General features: G+C 46.4%; 1 protein-coding gene across 1 annotated transcript; it reads right to left on the bottom strand.

Moving 5' to 3' along the window:
- Window positions 1–1,256: 1,256 nt before the first annotated feature.
- TSPAN17 (tetraspanin 17) lies at window positions 1,257–23,187 on the bottom strand. Its single transcript, XM_072631103.1, has 8 exons — window positions 22,578–23,187; window positions 20,185–20,235; window positions 19,870–20,016; window positions 16,642–16,812; window positions 12,644–12,769; window positions 5,969–6,016; window positions 3,468–3,584; window positions 1,257–1,908 (listed from the first exon to the last, which is right to left on the bottom strand). The coding sequence occupies exons 1-8, from the start codon at window positions 22,662–22,664 to the stop codon at window positions 1,843–1,845; spliced, it is 813 nt and encodes a 270-aa protein (XP_072487204.1). The 5' UTR covers window positions 22,665–23,187; the 3' UTR covers window positions 1,257–1,842.
- Between the last annotated feature and the right edge of the window lie 154 nt (window positions 23,188–23,341).

The raw sequence follows: 23,341 nt of genomic DNA, 5'->3' as shown, positions 1-23,341 counted from the left end.
ATGATCTTCAGTCAAGACTGCTCTAGATTCTTCTACAGAAGTTGGACTACAGCAAGGGTTCTTGACTTTATCATGGACTCCTTTGGTGAAGCCCCTTCTCCGAATGTTTGGGTTTTCTTTTTTTTTTAATTCATAATCAAAGGAAAAGCTAAGTTTCAGTTAGAAGTTAGTGAAAATAAAGATGTAATTTCTTCTCATCCACATGCACGGATCTGAACAAAGCCCCTGGGGAAGCCTGGTTAAGATCCTTGTTATTCATCCTTGAAGAGGTCCAATGGTATTATGCGCAGGATATCTTGACTTCTGTGCAAGCTGGATTTGAATGCTGCAGAGTCCAGTGGTGAGACAAAGGTCAAAATGACTGGCCATAGCCCACTTAAGACCTCTAGATTTAAACCCTGAGGTCATTTCCAATGTGATATCTCTGCGAACAAATGGATGAGGAAGGCTTTGCCCTAAAATGTTTGTAGAGTCAGGACTCCCAAAGTTCTTCTCCCTCAGAGGGCCCCTCTCTATGACTCCAGTCTAGATATCCACAGATGCTGCAAGTCAGCACATGGGTCTTATCACCTGCCCCTCCCTTCATCTCTGGTTCAGCATATCAAAATGACCAATGCTACTGGCAAGGGGGTGACAACTGCTCACCATTCATGGGATTCCCCAGACGGAACCCCTCATCCCACTTTCCAACATGGCTAAATATCTATCTGAACAGAAGTTTCTTGAGGTCAGGGGCCACCTCCCTTTTGTAGTTGTACCCCCAGTAAAAACTAGCACTTAATGAATGGTTACTAATTAAAGAGCCAGTGTGGTACAATAGAAAGTACACTGGCCCTGGAGTCAGAGGGCTTGTATTCCAATCTAGACACTGCTATCAACACAAGAAGTTCCTTCCTTTTCTGGGCCTCTATTTCCTCATCTCTAAATAAGACCCCGTGGGAGGTTCAAAGAGAACTACATGCCCATTCTTTCATTTGGTCTTCACAGATGCCATATTTTACAGATGAACAAACAGGCCCAGAGGTGCAGTTGCTTGTTCGTGGTCCCATAAGGGACAGTCAGGATTCAAACTTGGGTCTTTTGACTTCAAGCCCATTTTGTTTTTTTTTCTACTACACCTCTTTCTTCCTGTCCTATGATCTGAGGAAGAACCAAACAGACAAGCCTCTTGCCTCCGCTTCCCACCCTAGGAAAGGCCAGGATTCACGCAGGGTCTCTCAGTGTGGTGCAGTAACAGGCAGAAGGCACACAGCAAGTGAGTGAGGGTGAGGACAATTTATTAGTCTCCATAGGGTTGGTGGGGCAACAGCAGAACCCCTCCCCAACCCAGCTTTCCCCAGCACACACCCTCCCCCCTCACCCCAGGGTCTGGGGTCTGGGTAGCATCAGGGAATGATACTGTTCCTTTTATCACGACTCTCAGGAACCAGTACCCAATTTAGAGTCTTTTACTCTCCCCCTACCCCTCATTACATGGAGCTGTTTCCATGACAACCAGCCACCCCAGAAGTCCTTGTCATCATCTCTGGACTTCACAGTTGTGCCCAGGGGAGGGAAAAGGCAGCTGCGCCCCTTACATTGCCCCAGCTTGGACACATACCCCACCCCCACTCTGTACAGTTCTCTGTAACCTAAATATAAATACCCTCCCTGCAGCCCCACCCGACTGCATCAGCTCAGGGGTGCCAAGGCTATGGAGCAAGGTGCTGAGTGGGGGCCCCTCAAGGTGGGCCTGCTGAAGTCACCCCTGGAGTTCATCTGCACAGCCTCCTATGGCCCCAGCCAGGGCTGCCCACCCTCTGAGGCCTGGATGCTGCTGGCTCAGAGTCACCCTCTCCACCCTCACCAATTGGCTTTCACCGCATTGATGTCACTCACAAGATTCTGGGCCAGGCAAATGCCAAAGATCTGCAAAATGAAGAGGACCAAGGGGTCAGAGGATAAGCCCTGTTCCACCTTGATCCCATTTTCCCTCCCCATGGCCCCCACACCCCTGGTCCAAGGCCCCATCACAACCAATCTATTGTAGTGTAACAACTTCTAACAGGCTTTCCCCATCTGCAGCCCATCCTGCTAGAGCCAGGGCATCAATGGTCATGGTAGAGCCCTAGATTGAAAATTAGAAAACCTGAGTGTGACCCCCTCAGTTCAGTCCTTTACAAGCTGCAGGACCTTGGGTAAATAACTTTGCTCTCTGCAGGTCAGTTTTTTTATCAGTAAAATGGGAGTATTAATATTTACATGACCCCACCTCACAATGTTCTTAGACGAGATCTGTGATCCTGAAAGCGAGACAGGACCACAGGATTCAGAACTGAAAGGGACCTTAGGGATCCTTCAGTCTCAGCCCTAAATCTGTTAGGTGATGAAGATGGCCCCAAGAGGTCAAAGTGATAGAGCTAGGAAGGCTCAGAGCTAGGGAGTCCAATCTGGCCCCCCTCAGTCACTGAAAAGATGGAGGCTGTTCTTATTATGATGAGGATGGAATATAATCTTCACTCCTTAGCATGACATTCAAAACCCTCCACAATCTGGCTCCCATTTACTTGCCAGACTTGTGTGCCATCACTCCCCCTCACAGAAGATGCCCCAGCCAAACCGGACGACTCAGTGTTCCCTGTATGTCATCCCACTAACTCTGCCTGTAATCGCCCCCAGCTCTCCCCCTCCCCCATCACCCTTACTTCCCCTTCAGGATGCACCTCAGGTGCCACTTCCTCTAGGACCCTGACTCAGCCTTTCCCTCTTCCCTCCCAGTCCCTACTCTCCAGAGCAGAGAGAAATCCACCCCCCTTCACAGTGTTAAGAAGCCATCTTCTCCTATCCCTCTTTCACTGTCCTGATCATGCATAACCTTCCTGGTTTACTAGAGTGATTGCTGTCAGAAGACCAGAGGCCAGCTGGTATAACACCCTTTTACAGAGGGGGAAACTGAGGCCAAGTGACTTGCCCCAGAGACAGCATGTGAACTGGGGGCCCTCTCACTCCAAATCCAGCGATCTTTCCACATACTACTTTGTAGAAGAGCAACATAATAGAAGTTGTGCTGGATTTGGAGTCAGGGGCCCCAGGTTCTGCCACTAATTTTAATGAAAAGTCCCATAAGTTCTCGAGGCTTCATTTTATTCACCTGGAAAATAAGATTGATGGATTAGAGAGTAACTTACAGTTCTGATCTATCCTATGGGCCTCTGGCTCATAGAATACTGTCAAGTTACTTGAGGGCAGCACCCGAGCCTTGGCCTCCTTTGCCTCCTCATGATGACCCAAGGTTTGGTCTCTTCTCCCTCCCCCAGTGACCCAAGGCTTGGACTCCTCCACCTACCCCTGGGGACCCGACACAAGGAAATGGCTGGTGGACTAGTGGACCTGATCCAGCCCAAGTGGGCTAGCCCAAGGCCCCTTAGGATTATAGGAGGTAGCACAAGGGACAATGGAGCCCCTAAGCAGGGCCCAGCCTGCAGTACCTGGAGCATGGCGATGCCCACGAAGACCCCGGCCACCACCACCAGGTTGTCTTGGAGCCACTTTTCAAACTGGCCTACACAGCCTTTCGTGTGGATGAAGCTCTGCTGCTCCAGCTCCTTTGAATTAAGTACAAGCAATTAACATCGCTTCCCCACTCACCTCCATAGTGTTTATAAAGGACTTTCCTCATAACTATTTTTGGTAGGTATTCTCACCCCCACTTTACAGATGAGGAAACTGAGGCACAGACAGGCTCTCTGACTTGTATTCATACAATGGTAATAAACTCTCAGCTGATCTTGTGGCCATTAGTCTAAGACTATAAGACCCTAGTCTTCCCCAACCCAGCAGGGCTCCAATGATGTTCCTAGTAGCTTCTAAGTGCCTCCCTATGGTCTCTAAAACTTCTATGTTATTTAAAGCCATGCAGTCTAGCTCCAGTCTACCAAACGTCCAATTCTTATATTGCCCTATCTCAGAGAACGGCTCTGTGAACCTCAAAGGGAGATAAGACCACAGGATTCAGAACTGAAAGGACCTGAGGTCCTCCAGTCCAAGTTTTAAATGTACAGGTGAAGAAGCTGACCCAGAAGCACATTTCCCGTCCCCACCCCCAGAACATTCTAAGCTCCAGCCAGACTGGCTCACTTGGCCGGGCTACATTCCATTGCTGGTCTCCTGGCCTACCCACAGTTCAGGAATGCTCTTCCACCTCAAAGGTTCCGGGGCAAGAGAGGCCTAAGCTGACTTCCCCAGGGGTTACCGCCCCACCCCCAAGGACTAAGTTTGCATTTCATTTAGATTTTGGCTCTTCTTATCTGTGTCTAAGTGGTATTCCACCACTTCCCCCACAAAGAAAGTAAATTCCCTGAAGGCCTGTGGCAAGAGCTTAATAAACACAGAATTGAGGTGAACTCATCCAGCAATGTTTTGACCAAGTCATATCTCCACACAAAAAATTTCAGTGCCTATCTATTGTGTTTCAAAGAAAGTATATAGATTCCTGGCATTCAAGGTCCACTATAATCTGACTCCAACGTCCCAGTTCAGCCTTATCTCTCACAAAGTCTACATTCCAGACAAACTAAGTCTTTCCTTCTCCCATCTCAAGCATGCTCTTTTCTCATCCCCTCTCATACTCCATCTCTAGCAGTTAAGGTCCCTCCAACTCAGATGTTACCTTCCCCAGGAACCTTTCCCTAACCACCCCACTCTATCCCCACCTCCAATACCTGACCACCTCCTCTCCAATGCCCTTTCCACCCAAGGGAGTCCCAGAGCAATATTCCTCAGAATCTTCACACTGGGGAGGGCCAAGATGGTACAGGCACTAGCTATGCCTGCCCCTTTTAGCATATGTCCTCCTCTCTGTCACTGTTTACTCATCTGAAAAATGGGGATAACAATTCTTGTATTACCAATACCTCATAGCATTAGGGTTATATGCTACTCAGGGCCAGGGAAATAGGAGTTCTCCAAGAGCCTCCTAAGAGCTCAGGGGGCCACCCAGTCCTCCTAGCAGCAAAAAATCAAAGGGCCATGTGGGAAGGGCAAAGGTCTGAAAACCACACCAAAGGAAGAGCAAAGGAACTGGAGAGGGTTGGCTGAGAGAAAAGGCAGGAAGAGGGAGATATGACATGTTTTAAAAAGTCAGAAAGATCATAAGGAGGAGTGGGCAGATTCGTTCTATTTAACTAAAGGGAGCAGAGGTTATTATTTGTCCTTTTTTTTCCCAAAGAGTACCAAAGACATCACATGGGCATGAACTGGATTTAAGTGAGGTAGAGTTGTACAAAGCAGTCAGCCTCACTCTCTCTCCCAGAGTCAGTCCAGTGGCAGAACAAAAGTCAGGATGACTGTTGAAGGCCCAGGGTGCAGTGGATGACCTCCATGTCTTCAATGACTGACCAAGGTCTAAGTGCTCCACAGCACCTGCTTCAGCTGCCTGCTGAAGTGCTCCCATCCACCCATTCTACCAGGGAAGGTCTTCACATGCTTGGAGTAGACATCCCCCTAAATTTACTGACAGGTTTGAAGCTGTAGGTTATCTTCAACCTGGTTTAGCTCATCTGCGGAGACAGTTTTACAGGCCCGTGGCCACTGTGCATGCCGTAGCTTATTGGAGCCAAAGGTAAGAGCTGGGTGAGTCAGGTGGAACCAAATGAACTAGTCCTCCCCATGTAGGGAGCAGAGATAAAACCACTGACTTAATACACAAGGAAGAGAAAGTGGATTCAATTAAGGAAGAACTTCCAACCAGTTGGGAGTTGTCCATTCCCAGAATCCTCACCATCACTGCAGGGCTTCAAGAAGAGGTTAGACAACCCTCCTTTAGCAGGAATACTGGAAGCAGGGACTCCTTCATGTGGTAGGAGTCATACTAACCAACCTCTAAGGTCCCCAGAGATTAGAGAACAGTTACCTTACAGTAACCTGCCCCACCCACCCACCCACACAGTCTCCACTCCCACAGGTCCTCACTTCCATACTTCCCTCTTACCAGTTTGAGCCGGACATCATAGCCACATTGGGTATTGAGAACATCCTCCTGAGGAAAAACAGACTTATTAGAGAGTGGATTTTTGTTCTGTCTTTCAATTAACCAACCAACCAATACGGATTTACTAAAGTGCCTACTATGTGTCAGGTACTTTGCCAGGAGTGGGGGACACAACTTCAAAAGTGAGTTGGCAGTTCCAGCCCATCAAGGAGCCAACATTTTTCTTATTTCTGGGTTTTGCCTACGCTTCACAACCTTGCTCAGCCCATCAGATGACACCCCATGCCATCCCCAGCCTGTCAGGAAAACCTACTCTCAATAATCAGGGGCCCCAGGTTCTGTCACTAATGAATGAAAATTCAATTATGTTCTCTAGGCCTCAGTTTCCTCATCTGGAAAATAAGACTAGACAGTCCCTAAGAGTCCGTTTCTGCTCTAATCTATCCTACAGGCAGATCTCATTCCTAGAATGCTGTCAGTTTCCTAAAGGTAGAACCCAAGGATCGATCTATTCTGTATTCCTCTCAGGACCCAGCATAAAGAAATGGTTGGTTGACCTGAACTTAGTGTTCAGTGATAGGGAAAGGCCCAAGACCCCTTAGAATTTCCAGAGGTACTACAGGGGTTAAGGGAGTCTCTAAGCAGGGTCCAGCCTGCAGTACTCAGAGTATAGCAATGCCCATGAAGACCCTGGCCATCAAGCTATCTCTAAGTTATATCTCTAAGTCAAACAGACAAAGATAATAAAAGATGAGAACAGGCAGTATTAGAGGAATCAAGTATGGGAGTACTAATACATTGTTGGTAGAGTTGTGAATTGGTATAACTATTTTATTTTTTTTTTTTTTATTTTTTTTTTATTTATTTTTTTTTATTAAATTTATTTATTTAACTTTTAACATTCATTTTCACAAAATTTTGGGTTACAAATTTTCTCCCCTTTTATCCCCTCCCCCCCCAAACACCAAGCATTCTAATTGCCCCTATGACCAATCTGCTCTCTCTTCTATCATCCCTCTCTGCCCTTGTCTCCATCTTCTCTTTTGTCCTGTAGGGGCAGATAGCTTTCTATACCCCTTTACCTGTTTTTCTTATTTCCTAGTGGCAAGAACATTACTCGATAGTTGATCCTAACACTTTGAGTTCCACCTTCTTTACCTCCCTCCCTCTCCACCCCTTCCCTTTGGAAGGCAAGCAATTCAATATAGGCCAAATCTGTGTAGTTTTGCAAATGACTTCCATAATAGTTGTGCTGTATAGGACTAACTATATTTCCCTCCAACCTATCCTGTCCCCCATTACTTCTATTCTCTTTTGATCCTATCCCTCCCCATGGGTGTCGACCTCGAATTGCACTCTCCTCCTCATGCCCTCCCTTCTATCATCCCCCCCACCCTGCTTGTCCCCTTATCCCCCACTTTCCTGTATTGTGAGATAGGTTTTCCTACCAAAATGAGTGTGCACTTTATTCTTTTCTTTAGTGGAATGTGATGAGAGTAGACTTCATGTTTTTCTCTCACCTCCCCTCTTTATCCCTCCACTAATGAGTCTTTTGCTTGCCTCTTTTATGAGAGATAATTTGCCCCATTCAATTTCTCCCTTTCTCTTCCCAATATATTTCTCTCTCACTGCTTGATTTCATTTTGTTTTAAAGATATGATCCCATCCTATTCAATTCACTCTGTGCACTCTGTCTCTGTGTATGTGAGCGTGTGTGCATGTGTAATCCCACCCAGTACCCAGATACTGAAATGTTTCAAGAGTTACAAATATTGTCTTTCCATGTAGGAATGTAAACAGTTCAGCTTTAGTAAGTCCCTTATGACTTCACTTTGCTGCTCACCTTTTCATGGTTCTCTTCATTCTTGTGTTTGAAAGTCAAATTTTCTTTTCAGCTCTGGTCTTTTCATCAAGAATACTTGAAAATCCTCTATTTCATTGAAAGACCATTTTTTCCCCTGAAGTATTATAGTCAATTTTGCTGGGTAGGTGATTCTTGGTTTTAGTCCTAGTTCCTTTGACTTCTGGAATATACTGTTCCATGCCCTTCGATCCCTTAATGTAGAGGCTGCTAGATCTTGTGTTATCCTGATTGTATTTCCACAATACTTGAATTGTTTCTTTCTAGCTGCCTGCAGTATTTTCTCCTTGACCTGGGAACTCTGGAATTTGGCCACAATGTTCCTAGGAGTTTCTCTTTTTGGATCTCTTTCATGCGGTGTTCTGTGGATTCCTTGAATATTTATTTTGCCCTCTGGTTCTAGAATCTCAGGGCAGTTTTCCTTGATAATTTCATGAAAGATGATGTCTAGGCTCTTCTTTTGATCATGGCTTTCAGGTAGTCCCATAATTTTTAAATTGTCTCTCCTGGATCTATTTTCCAGGTCTGTTGTTTTTCCAATGAGATATTTCACATTATCTTCCATTTTTCCATTCTTCTCTCTTTGTTCTGTGATTTCTTGGTTTTGCATAAAGTCATTAGCCTCCATCTGTGCCATTCTAATTTTGAAAGAACTATTTTCTTCAGTGAGCTTTTGAATCTCCTTTTCCATTTGGCTAATTCTGCTTTTGAAAGCATTCTTCTCCTCATTGGCTTTTTGAACCTCTTTTGCCAATTGAGTTAGGCTAGTTTTCAAGGTGTTAATTTCTTCAACATTTTTTTGGGTCTCCCTTAGCAGGGAGCTGATCTGCTGTTCATGCTTTGACTTCATGTCTCTCATTTCTCTTCCCAGCTTTTCCTCCACCTCTCTAACTTGATTTTCAAAATTCTTTTTGAGCTCTTCCATGGCCTGAGCCCATTGGGTGGGCTGGGACACAGAAGCCTTGATTTCTGTGTCTTTGCCTGATGGTAAGCATTGTTCTTCCTCATCAGAAAGGAAGGGAGGAAATGCCTGTTCGCCAAGAAAGTAACCTTCTATAGTCTTATTTCTTTTCCCTTTTCTGGGCATTTTCCCAGCCAGTGACTTGACCTCTGAATATTTTCCTCACACCCACCTCACCTCCTGATCCTCCCAGCCCGTGTTTGTGGTCTGAGATTCAAATGCTGCTTCCAGCCTCAGGGCTTTTGGCGGGGGCAGGGCTGCTATTCAGTATGAGATTATGATCTGGTGCTGAGGTTGGGGCAGGGCCACCTCTCAGGCTCAGTTCCCTCAGGGGGTTTATGCACAGACCTTCCGCAATGGATTCAAGCTCCCGTCCGCTTGGGGAGCCCCTGTCTGCAGCCGCCTCTCAGCTTCTACCTCCCGGGGGGGGGCCTGAATTATGGGGGCACCCCACTCCCCTCTCGACCCGCCAAAGAGACTCTCTCACCCACCCCTGTCACCTGTGGGTGGAGGGACTTGTGCGGCCGCTGGAGATCCCGACCCTGAAGCCTGCTCAGATCTCTTTCTCTCGGTGCCGCAGCCGTGGCCGCAGCAGGTCTGGGCTGGGCTTTGTGTCTGCAGCGCGACGGACCTTTTGCGAGAGGTTTGCAGATCCCTCTGTGGGTGGAGGGACCCGCGTGGCCGCTGGAGATCCTGTCTGTGAAGCCTGCTCGGATCTTTTCCTCTCGGTGCCGCGGGCCCGCGGCAGGGCTGCACTCAGCTCCCAGTCCCGGCGCCCAGTCCGCGGCGCGAAGGACCCCCCGCGAGAGGTTTGCAGGTCTCTCTGGAACAGAAATCTCCCTCGCTCCTATGTTCCGTGGCCTCTGGGTGCGGAATTCGCCGTGAGTTACTTCCCTGTAGCCATTCTATGGGTTGTGGGTTCAGAGCTATGTGTATGTGCGTCTTTCTACTCTGCCATCTTGGCTCCGCCCCCTGGTATAACTATTTTAGAAAACCACCTGGAGTTATGCAATGAAAGTGATTAAAACATTCATCACCTTTGATCCAGAAAGTCCACCACAAGGTATATACTTCGTGGAAGTTTGTGACAAAAAGAAGGATCCCCTCAACAGCAGATTATTTAAAGCAGTACTTATAGGGGTAGTAATGGATGGGAAACAAAGCAGATGATCACCTAGCAATTAATGGTTAAACAAACCTGGTACATAAATGTAATGGAATATTCTTGCATTATAAGAAGTCACTGACACAATGGATACAAGAGAAGCATGGAAAGATGTATGTGAACTGATGCAAAGTGAAGTAAGAAGAACTTCAGGAAAACAATATACGCAAAGAACACAACATATAAATGGAAAAGAGTACTGTGGAATTATAGCGACCAAGGCCAGATGCAAAGAATGGGTGGGTGGGAGAAAATACCTCCCCCAAGTTCTCTGCAGAAATTAGAGTGAAATGCTGCATAGAAAATCAGACTTCTTTTCCCCCCCAAGGCTGTTTAGTTCTGTGGAATTTTTTTTCCTATTTTATTGTAAGGAATAACTCTGGGAAGAAGAAAACTACACTGGGAAACAGAAATGATATAAGAACAAAAAATAAACATATTTGTAAATTTGTAAAAAAAAAAAAAATTATTACTAGGTTATCTGGAACTATTTCTTAACAAAACTTCCTACTATACTACACTGTCTCTATGAATACCCTGAACACAACATATCCAAACTTCACCCTCAGGTAGTAAAATCCCACTATATTATCCTTCATCCTATGGGGCACTGTTCCATAGTGCTTTGAAGTCAAGTGTATGACTTTATCAGATGGCATCTACCTGTATTTAGTGTAAATAGCACCAAATGCAGATGCTTTAAAAATGATCTACTTGGGAGACTGTACCCTGGGCCTCAACTCCTCAGGGGCTCATCTGATTGGTAAAAGATGTAGTACAGGCATGAAATTGTCTTTGGCCCTGCTGTAACTCAGAACACCCCAACCTGAGTGTTCCACCCACCTGAGGCTCACCAGAAGCAGGGACTAGAGTCATGTACATGGTACCAAGCTGGGCAAAAACATACACTTTTTTTTAAAAAAGAACTAGCTGTTTAGGGATGTTTAGGCTATAAATCCAGACCCTGGTTCTTCTCTTGTGTTTCCCCCAATCAGTTTTCTAGAGTTTCACATAAGGCTAGCACTCAGAAGGTCTCAAGAACAGAGAGACTTTGTCCTGTTCTCAGATGTGGTCAGACAGCATCTCAAGGATGGTGTCCACTTCTGGACACACTATTTCAGAAACATCACTGACAAGCTGGAAGACAGATCTCAGGAATGTGATGAGCATGGGGAAAGATCTGGAAACCACGACACCTTCAGATGGATGGAAGAACTGCGGATATCTGTATCGGAAAAGACTTCAAAAGGGTCTTGAAAATTGTTTTCAAGACTCTTGAACAAGCAATTTCATCTTTTAGTCTCATTTGTGTTATCTGTAAAATGAGGAGTTTGTTCTAAATAATCTCTAAGTCTGCTTCCAACCCTGAAATACCATGATCATAAGTACCTGAGAGACTGTCATGGGGAAGAGGGATTAGATTTATTTTGCTGGATTCCAGAGAGCAGAATTAGAAATAGTGATCACAAGGAGCAGAGATGTTTTGGCTCCATAAGAGGAAAAACTTTCTCATTACTAGAACCATCCAAAAACAGAATGAGCTGCCTTGGGGGATGGCGAGAGGGAAAACCCCTATCATGGAAGGTCTTTAAGGAGAGGCTGGAAGTTCATTGGTCAGGGATGTGGCAGGGGTCTCCTGCCCAGGCACCAGGGACCCTAGAGATCTCTAAGGTCTCTTCCAGCTCAGAGATCAGTACCACGTTTTCCCAGGCTGTCTTGATGCATTTAGATCAATCCACCCTGGACAGACCCTCAATTCTAAGTCATATCCTCAGGAAAACACAGAAACTTGAGGACTTTTGGCCAGGGGACCCCTCAAAATAGACACAGACACCCTACAGTCTCCAGGCCACTGGATTTCCCAATATCAGTGCATCATGATATTAAGAGAGTGCTGGGTATCATAGACTGTCATCTTTTGAGCCACTGGATCTGCATTTGATTCTCAGCTCCTGCATTTTCTATTTGTGAGACTGGGCAGGTCATGTTTTCTCTCTTTTCTTTCTGCACTTGTACCCACCTCCTAGGACTATTGTAAATCTTAAAGTGCTACAGAAATGTGAACTATTAATGTCCCCCCTCCCAGCTCTGATAGTCTATGTTCTAAGGTCCCTCCCAGATCTGACATTCTATGTTTGAAGGTCCTTCCCTGTCCTGACATTTTATATTCTAAGATCTCTTCCACTTGTCACATTCTGTGTCCTATGATCCCTTCTAGGCCTGATATTATGTTCTACATTTTAAGGTTCCTTCTAGCTCTGCCATTCTAGAGTTCTAAAATGCAGAAAAACAGAGAAATGTGAATAATCAAAACATTTTCTTTCCCATTAGAAGGTACTGAATTTGGGGGTTTTTGTTGGTTTGGTTTGGTTTAGGGGGAAAGGATTTTTGCCCACCGACTGGTGCTTTGCAGACTAAGGCCAAAGGGAATATTAGTTCACCTTTCTTAGACCCTCCACCTCACTGGTAAAATGCCAACCAGGCCCTGCGTCTAATCCATGAGCAAAGAGAGATGACCCTCCGTAGAGAACAGCATGCTAATAAGGTGGGCTCTGGCCAAATGGGAGCTGAAGCTTGTAATGCTCAGGAAGGAGGCCAGAGGGGAGAGGCCACTTCTCTCAGCCCTTGTCCTACCAGGCTGGAGCTGCCCCCACCATCCCTGCCCACCTCAGCCCAGCCCCTGCTCACCGCAGGATCCTTGACACAGCAGGAGAAGGGAACACCACAGCGCTCACGGCTAGGGTTCCAGTCAGTGCAGTTAAAATAGATGTTGAGGTTCCAGTCACTGGGCCCTCGGGCTCCACAGCATGACCACTAGGAGGAAGAGAAGCCCAGTGAGAGAGTACAAAAATAGGAAAGATCCCTCCCCTCCCCAAGGCTCCTGTCCCCTGCCTGATCCCCAATACATGATGCCTAAACCCTGCCAGGCCTGGCCCCATCTGCAACATGATCTTGGCAAGTACCTGCTATGGTACCCAATTCATCCCATGACCTCTACCCAGACCTTTGGCCCCTGCCCTGAAAGGAAGGTAGCACTGCTCAAATCAAACTAGAAGCAGATCATAAGGAAGGGGTCTTTAAAACAGACCTAAGCCTTTAGAGAACTAGATCTAAGTTCCTTGAGGGCATTTTTGCATTTGTATCTCCTCCACATATCTCCTCCTGGCACACAGTAGATATATAATAAAGTAATAAAATTAAAACTTTCAAAGTAATAAAATAAAAAAATAAAATTATTGATGTGGGCCTCAGCTATAAAAAAAGCTAGAAAGCCTCCATCCTTTCTAGAAGTCAGTCTCAGATGATTCCTTAGGACTCATCTGGCCCATCTAAAGACAGCGGTGGCCAGTGTGAACTTTGAGTGACCTGTTTCTTTCTCTTTCATCCTTCCTCTCCTTCTTTCTCCTCGGTCAGAAGACAAGAAATAAAATCAAGGCATTTGCCTGGCAGAGAGAAAACCTACAGTGGAAGGACTATTTAATCCCACTATTAAATGATGGTCATTTAATAACTCATGTGCCCTTGGGCAAGTCTCTAACCTTCCCTGGGGCTAGATTCCTTTATCTGTAAAATGAAGGGATTAGCTAACTAGAGATGGCCTTTCTTGCTCTAAGTCTATAATCCTATAAACCTATGAATTTGTATATTTTTTTTCTCGAAAATAATACTTCAATACATTGTAAATAAATACTAGGAAAACATTCTCCAGTTCAGAAAAGTTCAGCCTAGGGGGGAAGAAGAAAATGTGAGAAGTAGGTGCTAGAACCAGATAAGAGCTGGTGGCCAAGCGGAAGGTCAAGAGGTCCAGAGCTGAAGGGTGGAGAGCAAGAACCAGGTTACTTGAGAAAACAATGAAAGGTATGAGCCTGAGGACTGAGGGTCACCAGTTTTGAAGAGGAGTTGATGATGATGCATCTGGAAAGGCCTAAGGTCAGAGACAAAATCCCCATAACTCTTTCAGTGTCCTGGGACCCCTCCATAAAAAATGTTTTTAGATCCATAAAATACATAGGGTTACAAAGGGAAATATAGTCATCTATTTTTGAAAAGTTTACAGGACCTCAGGTTAAGAACCATTGCTCTACCTCCCACCCTGCATAAGGCTGTAGAGTCAGTTTCTACCAGGGAGGGGCAGGCATCCCCGAAAGAAACATGTAACTAGCTTGGAGTACTGGCAGGAGGAAAGGATCTGGGATCCTTTCTGGACTTCATAAGGGGAAGAAGTAAGGAGCAGGAGGGATGGGGCAGTAAAAGGTACCAGGAGAAAAAGAAAGCAGGCAGTGTCTGATACCTGATCAATAACGAGGAGACAGGAGAAAGAAAAAGCCCAGAGGTGGCTAGAGATTGGATTTCCTCCAAAGACCTGATGGGGTTCAGACTCTGGGAACCTCCCTGAAATCCCCTGGAATCTTCCCCACTTAATCTGGTCTTTCATATTCAAATCTGTTGCCCTAGGCCTAACCGGACCTTCCATAGTCTGTTACCTCTGTATTGGCCCACCTGCTTCCCACCCAAGACCTGCACTATCTGATATCTTCCAACTGTTTCCAGCTGCTTCCCACCCGGGATTACATAACTAGTTACCCCAATCCCATCAGGATCTTTAGACCCTCCTCCTAGACCACTAGACCATCTCTAGATCTTTCCCACGGACTTTCTGTATATAAGTTCCATCTCGCCTCCATTAAGACACTCAGATTCAAGCCAGCTCACACTCTGTCTAGCTGAGATTCTATCTGGCCCGCTTGTTAATACAAGTGTTACAAATGCTTAGGCTCCTTAAGAGTCAACCCAGCATGGCGAATCTTTCATAAACTTTGCTTTACTTTGGTTTAAGAAGGCTTAAGTCGAATTCATTCAAGCAGGACCTGGCATGTTGGTATCTTGGGGTCCCCAGCACCCCTCAGACCTCAACAGTCCCTCTCGAAACAATGGCTGAGGGGAGCTATGGTGTTGGTTTTAAGGCAGGGGCAGCATCTGTGAATCAACACCAGCCAAGCAGAATGAGAAAAAAGTTTGGGTCTGTGCCCACCTAACTGGAGAGCTCCAGGACAGCTGCAAACTTCAGTCAGTACTGAGCCAGTGGCTGAGAGCCATAGAGAACTAGGCAAATACGAAGGGTCAGGAAAGTGCTCCAGTGACCTAAAGACTCAACAAAGTCTGTGATTCATCCAGAGGCAAGGAAGGAACAACTACATGAATGCAAGGGCAAACTCCTATACTAGGAGTTTTTAACCTTTTTGTGTGTGTCCTGGATGCCCTTTGGTAGTCTGTTGAAGCTTATGGACCCCCTTCTCAAAATAATGTTTCTAAATGAATAAAACAAAATGCATAGGCTTACAGAAGAAACTAATTATATTGGAATGCAGTTAGCAAAATATTTTCTTTAAAAGACAACTTTAGGGACTCTGGTTAAGAATCCCAGCCTGCTATAGACTCTCCAGCTTAGCACTGTGAATGAAAGATTCCTGGAAAGAATAGAAGAGGTGTTTTTAGTGAACAATGAATAAAAAGAATTTGAGACAGAAAGAATTCCTAAGAAGGTTGGAGCATAAAAGAAGAAGCCACAGAGAAGAAAGGCTGGCAAAACCATTGGGACAATGGCACATTTTGATGCTTTTTCCAGAAAGGGTGGGGCTGTATCCTGAGAAGAGGAAGCAACTTCTCCTGTTATAATAATGATAATGAGAACCCAAACCAGGGTACAGATCCTAAGAAAGAGACAAGGAGGAATACTTGAGAATCTATCAATGACCATGAGTGATAAATAAGGAGGCATGCTGCCTCCTCAGACCTACAAACCTGTGACAGAAAGTCTCAGAAAACTGTGTCAAACCTAGTGATATTCCTAGCGATTCTAGGGATAAACAATATTGCTAAAAAAGAACCCAGAAAGCATCAGGAAGGATCTAGAAGACCTGGGAAATAAACTAAAGACCTTAGGTGATGTTTTCATCACTACTGCCCATGGAAGGACAAGGGCTTCAGAAGGGAAAGGCAGATTTGGGAAGTGAACAGCTGGTTATTAAGAAGATCATGTCTGAGAGTAGGATTTGGATTTCGAGCCTAGATGGGCTACATCCCCAGTAGTGAAAGAACAGGCAGATATGATGGCTGAGCTACCCTCAGTGATCTTTGGAAAACTGTGGGCAACAGAACATGTGCTATTGGACTGGAGATGGGCAATGTCCCAATTTTCTGGATTCTTCAACTACAGGCTGGTGAGCTGTACACTTACTAGCCATGGACAAGAAACACAGCTAATTTTTGTGAGTCTATTTCCTCCTCTGTAAAATGGGAATAATACTGGCTTATTGTGAAGAAAAAAATTCACAAATTTTAAAGTACTATAGAAATGTGAGTCTTAAGCTATTAGTTTGTATTCAAAGGGAAGGATAAAAATTATTCCCACTAAAAAAACCACACACACACACACACACACACACACACACACACACACACACACACACACAGAGACACAGACATACACACATACCCGCCCCCCTCTCTTTCCTCTCTCCAAACCTAAACCAAATTGCTGCAGGGATCATGACCTTATATGGGAGATAAAGCTGCTGGACGCTCCTCTTATGGGTCCTCCTTCCTTACCGCCTTAATCTTACCACCCACAATGGAGAGAAGTCAAGGGCACCCATTGGACCAAAGTTGAAACTTTGATGACTCACATATTCCTGAGCAAAGTCTATGAGGTTTTGCAGGTCAATATCATCCCGATAGGCCTTGACATTGTTATTGATGAATATATTGAGTTGGTCTCTAATCCAGTCCTTGAAGACAAAGGCCAGAATTCCGGTGGCCAGCTCCAGAAAGAAGATGAGCCCGAGGAACACTGAGAACTGGAAAGGAGGGGACAGACACAGAGTGATTGAAGATGGTAGAATTCAGCTTGAATCCTACTCGCAGCCCTGTACCCACCCAGACCATGGGGGTAATGGACAAGGGCAAAGGCAGGTTGGAGTCATGAAAAGAACACTAGACTGGAAGTGAGGAAATCTGGGTTCTAGTCCTAGATCTGCCTCTAACTTGATGTAGATCATTTCAAAGCTCCAGGACTCAGTTTACCCATTTGTAAAAAAAAGGATGCTGGACTAGATGACCTCTAAAGGCCTTTAAAGCTCTAAGAACCAATGATTATCTATGGCCCCCATCCCTGGGACAGGTGATTCCTGCTCCAATGTCTACCAGAAGGCTGAAGGCTGGGGGAGAAGGGGTGCGAGGGCATGGAAAGGCCTGCTTGAGATTCAAATTTTACTTCCCAGTCTCTTCTTAATTTCCATAAACTGTCTCCTGCTAGCAGAACTACCTCAGAAACATGGCTACAGATCAGATGTTACCAGCAAATAGGTATAGAAAGGTACTGAGGTAAGGGATTCCTTTCAGTGGTAGCAAAAGGGCATTCAGTGATGGATGTGCCAGTCTTTGGCTCCTTCCACAGCGAGGGATGTTGTCTTCTATTTTTAAGGTGATGAAAGCCTTGTATCTACATAGCTGACAAAGTGATTTGCCTAAAATACGGGTCTGACCATGTTGCCACCATCCTATACAATGGCTACTCCAATGGCTACCTGTTACCTTTAGGATCAAATAAAAACGCCTGTGTTTGTCACTGAAAGCCCTTTCAACCTTATTATATTCTATACCTGCTACAAAGTCAATGCTGGTCCATGGCCCCATCCAGAGCCCCAGTCCATTCTAACCTTTGGACACACTCTCCTCTTGGTAAGGTACCATCTCTTGGTCATTACTTCCCAAGTCCTCTGTGCCTTGTTATTTGTTCTGTTACTTCCCCTGTCCAAGAACCACTTGTTCTTTCCATTTACCCTCCCTGTGGCCCAGTCAAACTGGCTTTCTTACAGTTCCTTCAACAGAGCACTCCATTTCCCACTTCCATGCTTTTACCTTGGCTATCCCCTATGCCTGAAACACATTTCCCCCTCACCTCAGTCTTAGTATCATTCAAGACAACTCAGGTGGTACCTTTTACATGAGGTTTCTCCTGGTGCCTCCAGCTACTAGTGCTCTCCCCTGCCCCACATCCCTTCCCAAATCAGCTCGATTTTATAGGTATATTGTGTGGTTTAGTTGATTAGTTGTGTCCAAATCTTTGTAACCCCATTTGGGATTTTCTTGGCAAAGATACTGGAAAGGTTTGTCATTTCCTTCTCCAGATGTATACTTACCTGCCTATATATGTACATGTTGCCTCCCCTGATGGAACATAAGTTCCCTGAGGGCAGGACTGTTTAGTTTTTGTCCTTGTATCTTCATGGCCTAGTACAGTGCCTGGCATATAGTAAACATTTAATAAACCTTTGCTGATTGATCAACTGATTGATTTCAGGGCTTTTACTAGTAAAAGTTAGCTATGTGATCCTGGAGAAGTCATGATGTTTCTCTGAACCTCAGTTTCCTCATTTAAAATCTGGCTATGACAATATTTGCATTACCTTCCCCTCAGATAGCAAGGCAAATATTTAGTAAACCTTAGAGTGCTATAGAGAAATGGAGGGTTTTTTAAAAAAATCTTTCCCTTGGGAAAAGGGGGCAAAGGAAAGGGCTAGCAACTCCCCTAAATCACAAGGTCATATTTCTAGAATTAGAAGACTTCAGAGATCATCTAGTCTAGGGATGGGGAATCTTGGGCCTCAAGGCCACATGTGGCCCTCTAGGTCCTCAAGTGCGCCCCTTTGACTGAATCCAGATTTCATACATCCTCACTTCTGATCTAGGTCCAACACCCTCACTTTATAGATGAGGAAACTAAGGCCCATGGAGGTGAAGTGCCTTACACAAGTCATCCAGGTAGTAAGCATCAGAGAAGAGATTTGAACTCAGGTCCTCTGACTCCAGAGCCTGGCCTCTTTTTTTCTATACCACAAGTCTTCCAATGTCTTAGCTTCGGGAGCTTCCAGGAGGCTCTGTCAACAAAGCGGCAGCAGCAGCTCTGACAGCAATGGAGTTGTATATTCTACAATCAAAAGACCAGCCTAGCTAAGTGTGCTCTGGAGGCTCATCAGCTGGAAGATGGTCCCCAGGGGATGAATATTTGGAGCCATAGTAGCTCGTGAAGAGCCCATCTAGCAGGGCATGGCGCCACTGTGCTCTAACCCTGCATCATAGATTTGTTGAAGGACTAAAGACCAAAAAAGTTTTATCAAGTTTTTTTATTCTTGGCACATAGCACTGTACTTGGCACAAACCAAAACAACTTGCTGATTGACTGACTGCTGAATCCTTAAAGTATATATGTAGGCTGAACTGCCTAAACCTGCCATGCCACTGGGAGGTATTCGGATGGGTTAGGAGAGAGCCTAGAATTACTGAATGAACAATAATCCTGAGCCAATGGTCCCAGATAAGCAAATCTCAAATTGAGGGTTGGAGAAAAGAAAGTCCGGGGCTAGAGGTACCTTGGAAGTCATTTAGCCCAACACTCTCATTTTATAGATGAGGAGGAAATTGAGGCACAGGTAGTAAGTGACAAGCCCACCAAGGTCAATCTTTTTCTACTACGGAACATCATCATACTGTCTCTTCCCCAGGCAGCTGGACACCCTGGGTTAAGGCTTCCAGCACAGAATGAATTATAAGCCAACCTTGGCTTGGACAACTGTAGTGAGAGACAGCTTAGGAAGTCTAAAGACTGCCTAAGCTGGCAAGGGAAAGTTTCCTTTTATATTTATTTCTAATTATATTCTCCCTTTAAAGTTATTTCTCAAATTGTTTCAAGCTAACCTGGCTGAGCTCCCTGAGTCCAGCGTGGGTCACTGGCCATGAGTTTCTTCTCACCCACTTTAAGAGGTGATCCCTCCCCCTAGTACAGAGCCTTACAATTCTTTAATAAACAACTCTGCACCCCTACCCCCAGGGAGAGGGAATAATCCCTCACTTACAAACTTGAGTAAGAAGGTGTTCTCCCGAAGAGCCCCTATGCAGCCAGCAAAGCCCAGCACGGACATGATACCTCCAACCACCACGAAGAACCACACGGGATCCAGGCCACTCAGGTGGGTGAGTGAGGAGATGTTGGAAAGGACACCCTGAACGCACAGCATGGAGGAAGGTTGAAAATCACAAAAACAGTCCCACCTCTACCCCAATGGCTTCCTCAACTTAGCCCTATATGCCATCCTCAGGGCTTGTACCCAAACACTCCCTCTCCCCCTACCCTTTCTTCCCTCCCTTGTTCCCTCCCCACTGGTGCTTACCTTCTCTCCCCAGGCCCACAGGCCTATGATCAGCAGCACAGCCCCCAACAGCTGGAGAAGGAAGAAGAAGGAATTCAGGTATGTCTGCTAGGAGTGAGCAGGCCTGTAAGTATGGGCAACACACTCTACTGTTCCTGTTAGGTGCAGCACCCCAATGGCAGGCCTACCTACCCCAGTCACTCTTGACCACAACCTGGGGAACATGTACCTGAGCCGGGTATTATCCCCAGGAGCTATCTGGTCCCCAGAAACCTCTGCTGTCCTGGTGCCTGGGCCATCAAGAGGGACTGAGAGTGAGATAGAAAAGATGCTCCTCCCCATGAGATCAAACACAAACTTTGTAACCTTGGGCAAAAACTTCTGCTTTCAGAGTTTCACTTTCATCTCTAACAACAATAATATTTATATTACATAAAAAGATAAGAACAAGGTAAATCAGAAGAAAAAGGAAAACAAGATAATAATTATTATTTTTATTCACTCTTACAAAGCACTTAATGATTTTGCAAAGCAGTTTTCTCAAAGCAGTCCTGTGTGAAGGTACATAAGAAAAATACTAGCCTCATTTTACAGATGTCTTCATCAGTCTCAGAGAAGTTAAGTGACCTGCCCAAGGTCACACAACTATTAATTGTCAAATATGGGATTTAAACTCAAGTCTTTCCTCATCCTTAAGTCCAGCAAATAGTCCTTACTAGTCTACATTGCCTCTCCAAAACCTGTAAAAAATCGGGGCTGATCACACTGGCATTACATTCTTCATACAGTTTCCAGGAAAGTGTGTTTAAAACTTTCGAGTACTATGGAAGTGAGCTAACCAGATTACCATTAACTGTGTTTGCATTGGAGTCACTAAAGGGCATGAACAGCTACTTCATAAAGAATGATTACAACTGGCAACACAAAGCAGTAAACGATAGCTGTCAAATGAGTGGGGCATAGTCTGAGGGATGAACCTAGCTAAGAAGTCAATGCAATCGTCCCATGGAAAGGTGCTAAGGGAATGGAGAAGGAGGGAGAAGAGAGATGTTAGTGATTGTCTTTGAGGGGCAAGAAAATAGAAGTCACAGATGACTTGGCAGAAAGTAGGGGACCAAATCAGGGAGCCTCAGCCTTCTCAGCTGTGGGATGACTAATAAATATATGCTACCCCCAGAGCAGAGGGGCCAATTTCCTGCTGAGGTTCTTTCTCTTGAGGTAATAAGAGCACTATGTGGACAGCCTTCTAAGATAAGGAGTAAAATGTTCTGGATTCAAGTTTAGGCTCAGCCACTTATAGCCTGTTTTACATGGCCTTGAGGAGGTCCCTTTCTGGCCTATTCCTCTCCCCCTCTGTGGGAGTTGGACGAGGAAGTCCTTCCCAGACTTAAGGCAATGATCCTAAGATGATCTCTAAGGTCCCTTCCAGTTATAAATCCTATGCTATAAACTGATACCAAGGCTCTCAGCCAGTTAAAAGGGTTAAATGACACCCCTTGTGCCCACTCTCTGACCATGAGCCACTACAAGCTGAAGAGGTCCCTCCCATGAGGAAGGTCTTGGGTTCAGGCTAAAAGAAAAGCAGGTCTAAGACAGGGAAGCTGGAGAAATTACAATGATACAGAGAGAGTAGCGGTAGGAAAAATAATGGTATACAGAACAGGCCAGAGCTAGCAATCGGCCTGGAGAAACAGGCCCTGATCAGCACAGGGGCCACACCTAACCCCAAAATGTGGAGGTGAGGGCAAAGATGGCATTCTGGAACTCTGTGTCTCCACTGACCCAGTTCCTAGGTGACCGGGAAAACCAAGTATTCAAATCCCCCTTAATTAAGTTCTGCAAGGGTGACTCCTCCTAGAGAGAAAACTGGGGGTTGGGGTGGGGTGACTCTCCAAAGAAATACCTTTCCACATACACTCAAACCTTTCTTTCCCAGGTCTGGAGCTGCCAGCAGTCTGGGACTTTAAATGGGGGCCCCGCAGGAGAACACTTCATGCAATCGATTCCAAGGGGAGCTGCCCCCCTTCTTTCCCGCCCCCCACCCCAGCCTGAGAAGCAGCAGGTCTAGCCTATGAGTGGCTAGCCAGGAGGACAGGCGACCCCTCGCAGAGCCCTTTCTTCAGTATTCTTTTCTCCTCCCTTTCCCCAAGAAAGCAAGCCAAGTGGGTGGGGGCAGGGCAGCTCCCCAAAAACCCCAGGGAAAGAAGGGGGTGGGGTGTAGCTGCTCCCCTCCCCCTCTTCCCAGGGAAGGGAAGGGAAAGGAGGGGAGGGAGGGCGACTCTCTCCGGGAAGCCCAGGAAATGCATGGGGGAGGGTGGTTCGGGGGGCAGCCTCCCTCGCCCCTCAGGAAGCCCCCAGACGGGGTGCAGCCGGATCGTTCCCTCCCCCCTCGGCCTCCCCCCCACCCCACTCACCCAGAAGACAATATTGAAACCGAAGAGGAAGTATTTTCCGCAGCAGCCGACCTCGGGCTCCTGGAAGCGCTGCTGCTTGGCCGGCATGGTGAGCAGCCGGGCGGCCGCCGCGCGCAGGGAGCCGCTCGCCCGGGCCGGGGCCCGTGGCCCGCAGCAGCCCAGGGTTAGCGCCGGCCCCGGGCCTGGGCAGGCGGCCTGGGCTTCATGGCTGAGCACGGCGAGGCCCCGCCCCCCGTGCCCGGCTCCGCCCGCCGCCGGCCTCCTCCTCCTCCGACCCCACCGCCGAGGACACCTAGCGGCTCCGGCCCGACCCCGGGCTCTCCGACCCGGGTAGCCTCCGCTTTGGGGGCCTCCGCAATGCTACGCTGCACTGGCTAATGCAACTGTGCGCTGGGGAATGCCGTGCCTCCCAATCCGTCTCTCTGCTTCAGGCTCCGATCCATCACCCCCACCTCGGTCTAAGATATATTCCTAAGGGACCGTTCTGGTCCTGTCACTCCCCTGCTCTAGAGGCTGCAGCGGCTCCCTATTGTCTCTGGAACAAAAAAGCCTTCCGTTCCAGGCTCCTTACACACTACTTCCCTTTCAGGCTCCCTTCAGTTCCAGCCAGATTGTCCCACAGTGTGCCTACGCTGCATTCCAAACCCACGCCTTTACGGTCCCTTATGCCTGGAATGCGCTGGGCACTCGCCTCCGGCCTCTGAGAGACCCTAGCTTCCTTTAAAAGTTTTACAGAAGAGCTTTCCTAATCCTTCAGATGATAG

The sequence above is a fragment of the Notamacropus eugenii genome, chromosome 1 (assembly GCF_028372415.1).
Source record: "Notamacropus eugenii isolate mMacEug1 chromosome 1, mMacEug1.pri_v2, whole genome shotgun sequence".
Taxonomy (NCBI): Eukaryota; Metazoa; Chordata; class Mammalia; order Diprotodontia; family Macropodidae; genus Notamacropus; species Notamacropus eugenii.
Note: the sequence above shows the minus strand (reverse complement) of the source record. Positions and strands in the feature narration are given on the sequence as shown.